Below are 13,603 nucleotides of genomic sequence, written 5' to 3' on the forward strand. Positions count from 1 at the left end.
CTGGGTATTTGGCTCGGGACACACTTTGTCCATACTTCACAGCTATGTGAGACAGCTGCAAAAATGGTGCCCCGGCGCGGCCAAGCCAGGGGTGTCTTTAATGGACAGTAATACATAACAAAAACTACAGTCATGGTGTTTGGGAAATGTGTTTTTTCTCTTTTAATTTGTTAGAATCAGAGCTGGTGAAGATTTTAAATGATGAAAGGGAAACAAAGTGTAAGAATTTATGGGTGAATGAGAGGGAAGAATGAGATAAATAGGAGATGAAACAAATGAGAAAGAAGCCAAAAGAAAGTGGGTCATTAGGGTAAAGCTGAAGAAATAATGCTAAAGTATTAGTATTCCTACTCACAAGGCACAGCATGGCGATACAGATTGGCTCGGATGGTCTTCTGCAACTCATGGTCGGGGGAAGACTTCTGAAACCTCAAGCTGAGGTAGTGCTTCAGGTCCTTGTTGAGCTTGTGACCTGGAAACAGCAGACAGACAAAAACTCAAGTAAACAAACCTCGACATCACAAAACCTGCTTGTCTCTTCGTTGTTTATGTCCTGTCATTTCACCAAAAGTAAGTTTGTGAAAGGCCGTGACATTTCTCCTGTTGAAATGCTCCTGGATACTTCTATCTTCCTCATGGAAAAAAACAAGGGCCCTCCAGTAAATACATGTATTTGTTTAGTGTTTACATATAAATATAATGTCGTTAAAGAATGCGATCAAATTTGAACAGATTTCTTTTTTAGTACATGTAATGCAGCATGACGAGGAGTCTGCAGTCATGCTGGCGGCTCTGTGAGGCTGTACTCATAGAGAGTGGGCGAAATGCTAACATCAGCATGGTAACATTCTTACAATGATGATGCAAACATACTGATATGCATACTGCATGTGTAATGTTTACCATGCTCTTCATCTCAGTTTAGTTTGTTATGATGCCAACATTTGCTAATTAGCAATAAACACAAAGTCCACCTGAGGCTGATGATCATTAGTTTTGCATGCCACTACATGGAAAGTGAAGGGTTTCCTAAAGTTATTACAGTTCATCCTGAGGGGAGGACATAAATGTCTGTACCAGCTTTCATGGCAACCCACCCGATAGTTGTTGAGACATTTCAAAACATCTTAAAACAACAAAACTGAACCTCAGTGTGTCGCCAAAAGATGCATCATCTGGGCACCATGAATGTCTGTACCAGATTTCATAATCTGCTGAGTCAGGATTGGCAAAGTTATTTTGAGTCATCCTCTGGAGATGACCCATGTCTGTGCCAAATTTCATAATAATCCATGAAATTATTTTTGACATATTTCACTCTGGATTTAAGTGGTGGACAGAACGACAGACTGTCTAGTGACATTACCATCCTTGAGGCCGACATAGCCTGCGCATGTCAGGGTCTGCTGCAGCATGCCCACAGCACAGAGTGTCTATTATTATGCTATTACATGGAAGCTGTGTGCACCTGCGCAAGATGTATCCATGATCCTGTAGTTAAAACAGTTAACCTGGTTAATTAACTCAGTACCAGTTAATAAGGCCTACACTTCCAAGCCCTGCATAACCAACAGCATGATCACTTGGCAAAACTCAATATGCAAACAGTGAAGCTGGCATGAGACCACATGCTACAAAGATGGAGTCTGCGTAGCAGGTAGAAAACTCCCCTCTGCGCCACCTACGTGACGTGTTGTATGCATTTCAGCTGTTACAGCCATGCAGCCAGTGTGGCTAAAATCCAGGACATTTGACTCAAACTTGAAACACTTTAATCCAATTCACTGGATGGTAATGGAGCAAATACCAAAAATATAAACCACATCGACAGTTTGAGTAGAGCATAGAAATACACACGGTGTGTAACAGGGTGCTTAATTCACAGAGAAATGCAGGGATTGAGGTGGGCTTGGGTAATTGATTATAAGACTCTCTGATTGGCTGGAATTCTTAGGCTTACTCAGCATCCACCCAATCAGAGGTGCTGATGCTGCTGGCTGAGTTTTAACAGAGTCCCGGCACTCACAATGGGGCCAGATGGTCAGAGCTCGCTCTCACGCCAGGGTCTCATTTAGGACCATTTAATGATCTCCAAATATATCATCCATGTCTGGAAGAGCTGGCAAGCACTTCTTGGGGGAGGTGCCATGGCCTCCTGTCGGCCTCCGATCACAGAGGAACAGTTTCTCCTGGCTCTGTGCTCTGGGATGGCAAGGTCAGCGTGCTGTGAGTTGACTTTGGATTCTGAGGGGGATTATAACATGGTTTGAAGTGACAGTGAAACGGCAGTTAGTGCACCTTTAGATTCTGTAATGTGACATATTTCAGTGTCAAAAGGAATGTTTTTGGACAACGTAAAGCTAGAGATTTTTCAGATTTGACTGGCTCACTATAACATGGGTGTAGCTTTGCAAATACAGAGTGATATGGGGCTACAGAAGACTGTTCATCCTCCACCCACACCTCCCTCAACAGCATTATTAGATCCAGAGGAGGAGGACAGGGGAAAAATGAATCAATTAGACCTCATCCACATTCTTTGGGAATGCAAACAAAGTTTACAACAGCTGACATCCAAACACAGACCTCAGATATTTCTTTGCTATAACTATTACAGCTTACAAGCTAACGGTCAGAATCAACATACCAGAACATCTAAAACTCACTCATTAATACATCATGTCTCACTTGTTTATTCAGTGAAGTCTAAAGATTAAAAAAAATCTCTTTAAAAGGCAGTAGGTGCTGGACTATTTCTTAGCCAAGAAGTTGCCGGGAAGCCAGCAGAGACTCAAGTCCTATGCTAAGCTACGCTAAGAGAGGGGTATTAATGGCGTCATCCATCTCTCGGCAAGAAAGCAAATAAACATATGTCCCCAAAATGTCGAACCATTCCTTTAAGGCTTGAGTTTGGGCTGTGGCTAAGGTTTGGGAGTGAGAGTCAGGAAGGAGGCAGGAAGTGCTTACAGCCTGAGAGGAAGTGCTGCTGAGCAAGTCGAGGACAAGGACAGACAGATCAGAAGCATCAGTGTAGCAGCTGAGACAGTGAAAACGGTCTTAGCAGAGGAGTGTCTGTCATCTGCCCTGAGGTGTGGCCTCGTGGTGACATCATCATCTGTCAGCTTCAGCTTCACATCCACCTCCTCCCCCCATAGACGTTACTATAAATACTGAGTCCCAAGACAACCACACACAGGCATCTACAGGAATTCTACAACAATGATGAAATATTAAATCTAAACCAAGTCAGCCACTAATATATTTTTAATTCAAAAACAACCCTGACAGGTTTGTCACACAGAAATTTGTGGCAAGGTGATAACAATCATAATAAAATCTAAGGTGTAAATCACATTCAGCAGCGCAGCTATGCTAATATTATCATAGCCACAACTGTGATGCTGCCGTGGGGCATTTTTACCCAGTAGCGGAGACACTGGTTGGTAGTCTACTTGCTGTATTTTTCCGTTCTTCTGCGCACACACACACACACACACACACACACACACACACACACACACACACACACACACACACACACACACACAGCCCACTGTGTAATTCAGTGCAAGCAAAGCACAGTCAGGTAATTGTTACCTAGCAACCAGCCAGTGCTGACGACCATCATTACAGTCCCTGCTAGGCAAGCAGCAGTCAGATTGTAAAAGGAAAAACAGATACAACAGCACACTTACACACACACACACACACACACACACACACACACACTTAACATACAAGCGTTCTTTCAATCGGTGCATCCTCTCGCTGCTCACTTTCCATCTCTGCTGTGATGTGATTTATATAAAATGCGCTCATCAAAAATAAAATGTGTTACACATACATTAGTGTTTGCATTCACTGTCGTGTCAATTTTGCTGGCTCAGATGCTTTCCCTGAGATAAGCCCCCCCCCACCGCACCCCCCGCTGTGGGTACGTACAGCTAGCAGAGGGCGGGCCACCCAGGTGTCATGCTCCATCAATGAGAAAGTCATCAAATATTCAATATTTATGAGGATTAAAGCCGTGTGGATCAGAGATTACAATCACACTACTGTGGCGTGTGTGTGTGTGTGTGTGTGTGAGTGTGTGTGTGTGTGTGTGTGTACAGTTCATACGCCGTTTACTTACTCTCTCCCTGGATTTTTAATCACAAATGCTGTTTCAGTGAATAAATAACCAGATGTTACGGTGCTGTAGGTGTAATGTTCTGCAAATTGAAAAGTAAAACCACACTGATGTCCAGCTGCTAGAAAAAAAAATAAGTTCCTGTCATTTATTATAACATGCAGCTTTATGAAATCAGTATTAAATGGCATTTGAGACTTTGGAATAAAACAACAGAGTTCTTTTTTTTTTTCTTGACCCATTTCGAGTCATTTCCCAGCAGCACGTAACAAAAACAAAACACAAATAAAGCTTAAAGTCTTCCAAAAACAACCAGATGTGGTGAGAAAACGGGCGATATTATCTCAACTGCTGCGCTGCAGTGTTCCACGGATTTTGAACAATACACATGGCGAATTGTTCAATTCGTCATGTGTATTGAATGGAGAGCCTTGTGTTGTATACAATAAGAGACAGCATATTGTTACAGGGAATGTGCTGGACATTCTCATACACTGTGGCTGCTAATCCACAGCTGTCTGTTCCAACTGATATTTGAACACAATAGGCTTTTGTTGCAGGTACAGTGAATAAAATGATGGCCTGCGTGAGAATACGTTCATGTTGGAGCAAACACTCAGAGAGCTCTTTCATAGAACACATCGATATAATCAATATCAGTGTATCAATGCTACATTTGCAGTAAATAGTCTACTTGGGCATTTATGTTAAAACAACAACTGATCCAACCACTTCCTGTTTTTACAGAGAAACCTGTGGTCACAATGACAACAATGCATAAAAATATAAAGGCAAAAATAACAAATGAGCATCTTTAGAAAAAAACAAACAAACAGACAACGTCTGTGAGCTTGCAGAAAAAAACAGTGGTGCTTTCAGCTGAATGCTAACATGCTCACAATGACGATGCTAACATGATGATGATGCAGGTGCAATGTTTACTACAATCACCATCTTAGTTTAGCGTGTCAGCATGCTAACATTAGCTAATCAGCATGACAGGCAAAGTAGGGTTAGTGCAAGTACAGGTGAGGAACTGACCAACACTGCCACCCACAGAGCCAAACGTTAGCATGGCTAAAAATCTGAGTTGAAATGATTCTGATTAATCAATCGACAGACAATTAGACAACAGTTTCAAGTCATGTTTTAAGCAAAAATGCCATAAATTCACTATTTCCAGCATCTAAGCTGTAAATAGTTTTCTATTATAGTAAACTGACTGTTAATTGGTTTTGGTCTGTAGGGAAACTTAAAGGGCATTTGTCATATTCAAGATGAGTCAGTTCTAGGGAATGCAATGTTATTCTGTCAGTGAAAATACTGGAAATAACTGACAATCAGTCTGCCTCTAGAAGATAGGATGGATCATTTGAGAGCTTGGAGAGGATGTTCTTGATTTTCATAACAATGAAATCACTCCATCAGGGAAAATCCAAGACACCAGAGACATTAACGCGTTGAGAGATGTTTCCTGGGAGCCGAGATGTTTGTGGAGCCGGCTGGTAAAAGACTGTGTGTGACAGTCAGCCCTGGATGAGGCAGAGGAGGGAATGTGTGAGGATGTGAGGCCTCTGTCCTCTTCCAGATAGACACAGAGTGAGAGAGAGATGGGTTTAACCCAAATAAGAGTGGATTATACACATCCTCCATGCCTCCAGTCAGCATTACATAACCTTAAATCTAGTTATGCATCCCTGTCTCATTTTGGGGCTGCATGGGGGGGGGGGGGGGGGGTTCTCAAACATCTGAGGAGATAGTGATTCACACGTTCTCTCATATACATTTCTGTGAACATGAACACAGGTGAACACACAGAGAGTGAGTTTAAAACTGATCTTAATTGGAGAGGGTGAGTTCTTTTGACAAGGTTGGGATGTTTTTAGCTCATGCCACATGCTATACAAGAAGTGGCGTTAATGCAGAGGATTCAACTCTCTGCATTAAAAACATACCAGCCAGATAGCAAAAGAACACAAACATATGGTATCGGCAGAAGATTGCCAAGCAGCTGCAGCCTATAGCACCACGTAACAGCTGCCATCACTACGAGTCACTGCCACTACCTGCCAATCATGCCAGGTGGTTACCATTCCAAAACAGAAGAGCTAGACATCGGAACAGCAGGTGTGGTTGGGGTGTTTTTGATTATTCATATGAACAAGTCGACAAATCAAATCAACAGCTTATAGGGAAGGAACATTTATTTCAGAAGACGTCCATGTGAGTGTGTTTGTTGTTTGTTCTCGGTGTGTGTGTGTGTGTGTGTGTGTGTGTGTGTGTGTGTGTGTGTGGCTCTGCTCAGCTGCTGATTGGGATTCATCTCCCGTCCTCCGGCTCAACACTGCCCTCTGTGTCTCTGAGCCTCACCACTGAAAGTCTGCTTCACGCAGACCCCGTTACCACAGCAACCCAGAGCCAACCAGTGAATGAGATGAAGCATGTGTGGTCATTATGGGCTGCTGCCCCCCAGTGGTGGATGTCAATCATGAGGCTGGAAAAAAAAAATAATAACAGAGGTGGAGTTTGGACTTCAAAGATGTGATTCTTAATCTCTTGTGGTTGCAGTTGGAGTTCATCTAAAGAGTCATAACAACAGGCTGTAAAATCAGCTGCTAAATGAAGGGTTAGGAGAGCTTTTTACCCACAGTGCACCACCGAGCAGCGGTGGAAAGCAACTCACGTAGCGTACTTAAGTACAGGTTGAGGTACTTACTCACATTTTATGTAATTTTATGCTTTATTTCACTACATTTTTCTGACAGCTCGAGGTATGTTTCAGATTGAGATTTTAAATAGAAAACATCTGATGAAACTGTAAAGTATCATTACAGATTAAACTATGCAACACAATATAAAGCAGTTAAAATGAGCTATTACTAATATTTAAATAATAGGGAATATATAATATTTTAATACTTTCAAAGGGGCCGCTTCCTTCAAGTGATTTTGCTGATTATACTTTTGTACTGTTACAAAAATCTGTGATATAAGACTTTTACTTGTAACAGAGTGCTGTTTTCACTTCACTTCAGTAAAATACATGAGTACTTTCCAACACTGCCAACCAAGATGTTTGAAACACAGCTGAAAGTCCTAAACACACTTGCAGGCAGTCAACATCAGACACAAACAATCTGCAGCTACACTGTAACAGTTCAGTCTAATGGGTTTCAAAAGACATCAACACAGATGTTTTCTTTTAAGATACGGACCACACATGAATGTGTAGGTTTAAACGGGTCACAGCAGAAAAAAAATCCCTAAATTATAGCTGCTCTCTGGGAGAATGCTACTCTGCAATTGGTAGGTGACTAATTACTGTAATCAAAATACATATTACAAGATAAGATGAGCATGGCACCGCTGAGATGGAAACATTCTCGCACCAAGTCTTGTTTTACCACTATTTACACCAAAACAGATTCAAAACAAACACAAACATCACCAAAGGGAAATCAACTTGGTTTCGCCACCCAGCTCCTGGAGTGATCTGGTGCAACAGAAGAAAGAAAAACCACATAGATGCCTGCCAAGAGTCTGTGTGCAAGTGTCTAGTCAGTGCAAACGTGGTCGACACATGTTGGGAAGAGCTCCGGTTTTGTGTGTCAGGCTTGTCTTTGTGCGCTCTCTCTCCCCTAGAAGTTGCTGCTGGCACAGATTAGGTGTTAAATGACAGGCTGGTTGCCCTTACTTTGGGGTAGAGGGGAACAGACAATCCTGCAGTAATTGGAAGACAGTCACACACACACACACACACACACACACACACACACACACACACACACACACACACACATTAATCTACCTAATGAAACACCACCTGTAGTGATGACAGACAGGATTACACTGCAAGACAAGGCGACCTCTCAGGCTCGATTCCCACCAGAGGGTGTTGGGCTAAGGTGACACTGAGAGGCTGGTTAGCTTAGCTTAGCATAAAGGCCGGATATGGGGGGGGAAATAGCTAACCTCGCTCTGCGCTGGAGGTCAAAAAAATTCCCCCTACCAGCACGTCTAAAGCTCACTAATAATACATCTGAAGAAAAACCAACTTGTAAAAACAATAATTTTCTGTTTTTTTCATGGGTGGGTGGGGAATGAATGGGGGTTAGGGGTTATGTACCAGTCTGTTTCTTTGCTGGGACAACCTGGCAACCAGCGGTGCCTCCGAGAAGTTACTGATCCCCATCCAAAAAAAAAAAAAAAAAACGTCTGGCTCATAACCCCCTCAAAAACATCAATTTGTCGTTTTTACACACTTAACACAAACTAACCTTCCTCCTGTTTCCAGTCTTTGTGCTAAGCTGGTTAGCTTAGCTCAGCTCCAGCTACATTTTTAGCTCACAAGTATGAGGGCCTGTCTTGTTTGTTTAAACCTTAGAAAAACTGAAGTTCAAAAACCACAATGTGTGGTTTTACGGTGTTTATGAGCTGGACTGTTTCTTCTAATTTTCCTCTGATTTGTACAGATTAAACAAGACATAACCTGTTAATTAGTGAGCTTTAGAGGTGGTGATAGGCAGACAGTTACAGGCTGTTTACCCCTGTTTCCACTCATTACACTAAGCTAAGCTAACTGGCTGCTGGCTCTAACTTCATATATAGTGGTATAAATCTTATTTTCTCACTCTCTCCAAAAAAAAACTGTCTATTCCTCAAAATGTCAAACTGGCCAGTACATCAAGATGTGCTCAGTATTACACAGAGCACTGTTGCACAGAGCTAGAAGCATGTCAGAAACAGCGGCCAGTTGAGGATTTCGCAAGCCTGTCTGTTATCACATTTTGATTAAGAAGGCTCCGCTCTGTCTGCATCCTTTCTGCAACCTATCTGGTGTGGTGCTGTGGCAAACTAAACACAATTACAGCCACAAAATCCCACACTGATTGTCCCTTACAGTTTAATTTCTCTTAAGCCAACCTCAAGATCTTTAAATTGCCCTTGTTGTCATCGTCTCATACAGCTCCCAGAGCATCTAAGGCCGATAACCCAGAGCTCAAACTGAGCACAAAGAGACGGCATTTCCTCCAGAGGACAAATAATATTGTATTTCCTCTGGCCGATTCAAAATAATGGCCACAGAGTAGGAACTGGAAATGCTGCTTCTTAAACAGTAAATTCCATTGTTTCAGCGGCTTCCTGTGGGTCTCAGGACATCCCGTCAGTCAACAGTGGACTCTCCAGTTACAGATGAGAGCATTTAACTCTACATTATCCACCAATATAAGGAGGGGCGGTATGGGAGAGGTGAACATCAGGAATCGAATATTCCTCTCTGTGATGGGTTTCACTCGACTCTTGGTGTGATAAAGTAGCCTCAATCTCCAGCTATTACGCAGCCATTAGCCTAGCTGAGAGGTCATGACAGCTAATACAGAAGACATGATGATAATAATAGTATTATACATGGGACACACTTGTTTTGCTCTCATGTCAATTAAAACATACACACTCACACACACATGTAAAAGCAGCGAGCTTAGCTGCTTGTGTCCTGCTGTCTTATTGGTGCCTTCCATGAGCCCTGCAATCAGTGTGGCAGGGGTGGAGAGGAAAAAACAACAATCACAGAGAGGTCCGTCGTAAAGCTCTGGACCGGCCTTCTCCTTCTATAATTACCTCCACAACCAGCCACACCCAGAGCTGCTTTCATGTTATTCCCAGTCCAAAGCCGTGTTCAGTGGCAAGATCCCTGAATCAGACCATCATATTCTGCAAAAGTCGGTACAGTCGGTGCATCATTTTAACAAATGCAAATTGCAGCTATTTAATTTCTGATCATATCCTGAAGTGTATTCACAGCTTTTTAGATTGATGAATGCCTTTACATGGTTTCCAGGCAACAAACGGTATCAGGTCATTTCAGTGGTAGGAAACTGAGGTGAGACAGTTAAGGAGTTTTTTAACAGCAGCAGCCAGAAAATTTCTTTTTGCTTCTCACCTTGTCGCATTGATGTCAAAGTGTCACTGCACTGTGTCACGGTTGAGCGTGGTTACACTTTTGATGACATAATAGACTTTTACTTATTTTATTCTGTTCCATTTTGGGTTTTGATTGTCAAAGTTAGAGCATTATTTCCTGGTCATATATCTGAAAACACAATCACAGAGGCTGGTGCATTGAGCTGCTCATGGGAAGCTCCAAACTTCAAACCTGCAGTCACCTGCCATTTTTTTAATGCACCATAGACTTTTCACCGCATTTACCTTTTTACCATTTACCAGACTTCTTATTTTGGGAAAACACAGCTCATGCTGTCGCCATGTGACACAATAAAAGATATTTTAGAAGAAATAAGACATTTTCCGTAGCAAAACAATGCCAGAAATTCTTCCAATGCAGTTTCTTTAATGTGAAAACTTGCTTTTTATCTTCTGTCTGTTTGTCTTCTTTGATATTAAACTGAATCTTTGGGTTTAGGACTTTTAGATTAAACAAGCAGTTTGAATACAAGAACTTAAATTTATTGTGTCAAATTTTTTACTACTTTCCAACATTTTACAGATTAATCAAGTAATCAGTGATGAAAATAACCATTAGATACAGCCCTGGACATTATAATAAAGAGTCAGTTTAGAGAAAGAGTGCACAGATTTCTCCCTTCAAACTCTGGTTTACTTTCTGGTTTTGGCTGTTGAACATGTAATGAAATGTATGGATGGTTTACATGAGGAGGCAGGCAGGCCAGTTCTGACCCAGTTCTCCAGTGCTGTGCTGCTGAGTCAGAGTCAGCAGTGCATGATGGGAGAACTGGTATGAAGGAAGAGTCACAGACAAAGACATAAAGCAACACACACACACACACACACACACACACACACACACACACAGGCGCATATACTGAGGCGAGCAGAGGCGGTATGTTCTGCTCCAGTGCGCTGCATCTGTTCATTGCTAAATATAACCAGAGGAACCCAGGCCTACCGCTCCCTCTGCTCTGTGTTAATAGCTGAGTAGGCCAAAGGATGGAGGAAGAAAAAAGGAGGCAGCGAGGAGAAACAAGGGTTGGTATGACTGTAAAGACTAAAAGGACAAGTAAAAGCTTGAGGGAGAGGGGTTGGGAGGAGGGTCAATCTTGAATGACGTGGGCACCAACCCAGATAAACAGACATGCTGCTTAGAAATTCTGCACACGCCAAAAATATTTTAACACAGACTAAACATGGACGACTATTCCTGTCAAATACTGGAATACCAAACTCAACATACTCCAGATGGCAAGATCTCTCTTCTCATCCCCTGGGTTCATTTTTAAAGCGGAGGCAAAACACGTTTTTGTGCCATGTTTCTAAAAAAAAAAATGCACACAGAGCAGCTATTTTAATGTGACCATTGTATCTTTTTTCCTCCCGTGGGCAACACGTGTAAAAAACACTGAAGCTCCAAGCGGGCTGAATCCTCCCCGTCGCTGATAGAAAGCATCAAGCGGCAAGCTTCAGTCGATACGTGAGCATGCCATCAGTTCTGACTGGCTGCCTCTGTTAAATGTCATTGCCTGCCTTGCCGTCACACACAAAGGGCCCCTCTGTGATTAAAGTCCCCTCTTTCACAGGAGCCGATGGCCACGGGCAATGAGACGGAGATGAGTTACACGTCCCCATCTTGCCTGCCTCCCTCGGCTGCAGCGGCAGACTGGAACACAGTGTGTCATCACAAGCCGGCTAATATGACGAAACTCTCAATAAAAAACACGAGACGGGAAACTACCACGTTAGGCTTGAATTATATGCATCTGGATGAAGGAGTGGAAAAGGAGAAGCCCTTCCACTGGGTCTAATAACCACTAATTTGTACCTTGAGGGTTGTAATTGAAGGGTTTCTTGTGCTGTTGATGTGGCACACAAACAGACCAGTGACTCGAAGTTGAGACTAGAGGACGGGACATCCATTGACCTATATATCTGAGTACTCTTCTGTGTTAAACCTAATATTAATTAACATATATGGGACACCCACTTTTACAGAAATAGCCATTGTAACCGAGGGGTTATCCATCAGATATACTGAGCTGTGTGGAGGGAGAAAGCTGACAGACAAGACGCCCCACAGGGAGATTCATTAAATTAATCTGTTGTGTGAATTTCCTCAGTTAGTTACCCAATGGATGCTGCTGTCACAATTTTATGCTGAGAGGAAGCACTATTTCAGAAATGCTAGCTGGGCAAGTTTGTTAGAGGATTTAGCTAATATGCTAAAAAGTGTTCATAACCAGAAAGTGAGTCAAAGAATTACAGTTTTTAAAGCGGAGTTCAAGAAGCCTGCCTTCAAACAGATGGGAGCCGCAAGAATGATTCACTTACAGCGGGGCTCAGGTCTCAAGTCTCCATCAAAACTGTCTGAGAGGCGAGATAACACACGGCAGACTGACAGCTGGGGATCAACAGCTGAGATAAGATTAAAGACAGGCCTTGGATCTCAGCAGCCGGCCTTGTTGTTATGATGCTGCAACCTTTCATAGGTGTGTATCAGTCCTGCCTCTTCAAACCTCATCATCCTCAGCAGCATGTAGCAGCACACCGCAAACACAACTTCTGGTTCTTGCTTTTCAAATACAACCCGAAAAGAGAGAATGAGACAGAGGAAGGCAAAAGAGAAACCATGACAGTGACACTGTTGAGGAAACAGGTTGGATCAAACCGGTGAAGAATCAATCAAACTGTAAATCTAACAGCATGTGAACAGCAAAAAGCTGATGTTATGTTGTGAGATACAACTTCCCAGACTCAGGCGCCGCTGCTGACTTTTGGTGATGCAACAAAATTGATTCATTGGGTAAATCTACCAAGCACCCCCATGGGTGACACTGTAACAGATGGTCCACAGAACAGAGTCTGTCCCTCTTTGTGAGCACTGTGTGTGTGTGTGTGTGTGTGTGTGTGTGTGTGTGTGTGTGTAGACAGAAACTTGCGGAAATGGACTTCAATCTAAAATGATGGATCTGTAATCAACCAGACGCACCACGACAAAGATGAAGTCTGAAAAGATTTTGACATCTTTGTCCAAAATATTCATTGTGCCTTTAAAAGGACATTTCAGGTGGCACAAAGCGCCTATCCCCTCATTGTGCTCAGTGAAGAGACTGAAGCATTCATTAAACCATGATGTGACCACCTCTGCCTGAAAGCGCCTCAGAATAAAGGTGAATATGTGTGTGACGTTCGACTGCCGTCACGCTGTGCATCCTTCATAAACCGCTCATCGTCAAACCATCAGATATCTGACCTTCAGACTGGAGGAAATCTCAGACTCTCCTTCACAGCTGGGTAGCACCGAACACAGAGATGATTGCGAGACATCTCAGATGGAAGTATGAAAGGAGATGACTAAAAGGTGAAAAGGTGATAGGAGACACAGCAAGAAAAAAGGAAAAAAGAAAAAACTGGATGTACTGGAGCTCATTCTAAGCTAATGCAAACACTTACTGATGATTGATTATACACTGATGAAAACATGAATATTATATTCCATTT

General features: G+C 42.6%; 1 protein-coding gene across 10 annotated transcripts in view; it reads right to left on the reverse strand.

The window, feature by feature from the left end:
- Positions 1-13,603, reverse strand: part of LOC143326627 (membrane-associated guanylate kinase, WW and PDZ domain-containing protein 1-like) — a 94,482-nt gene that overhangs the window by 62,298 nt on the left and 18,581 nt on the right. For all 10 annotated transcript variants that reach the window (XM_076740360.1, XM_076740359.1, XM_076740356.1 and 7 more), the window contains exon 2: positions 356-472. In XM_076740360.1, coding sequence (XP_076596475.1) covers positions 356-472 — 117 coding nt within the window. The remainder of the gene's footprint in view (positions 1-355; positions 473-13,603) is intronic.

This window comes from Chaetodon auriga, chromosome 10, assembly GCF_051107435.1.
Source record: "Chaetodon auriga isolate fChaAug3 chromosome 10, fChaAug3.hap1, whole genome shotgun sequence".
In the NCBI taxonomy this organism is placed as follows: Eukaryota; Metazoa; Chordata; class Actinopteri; order Chaetodontiformes; family Chaetodontidae; genus Chaetodon; species Chaetodon auriga.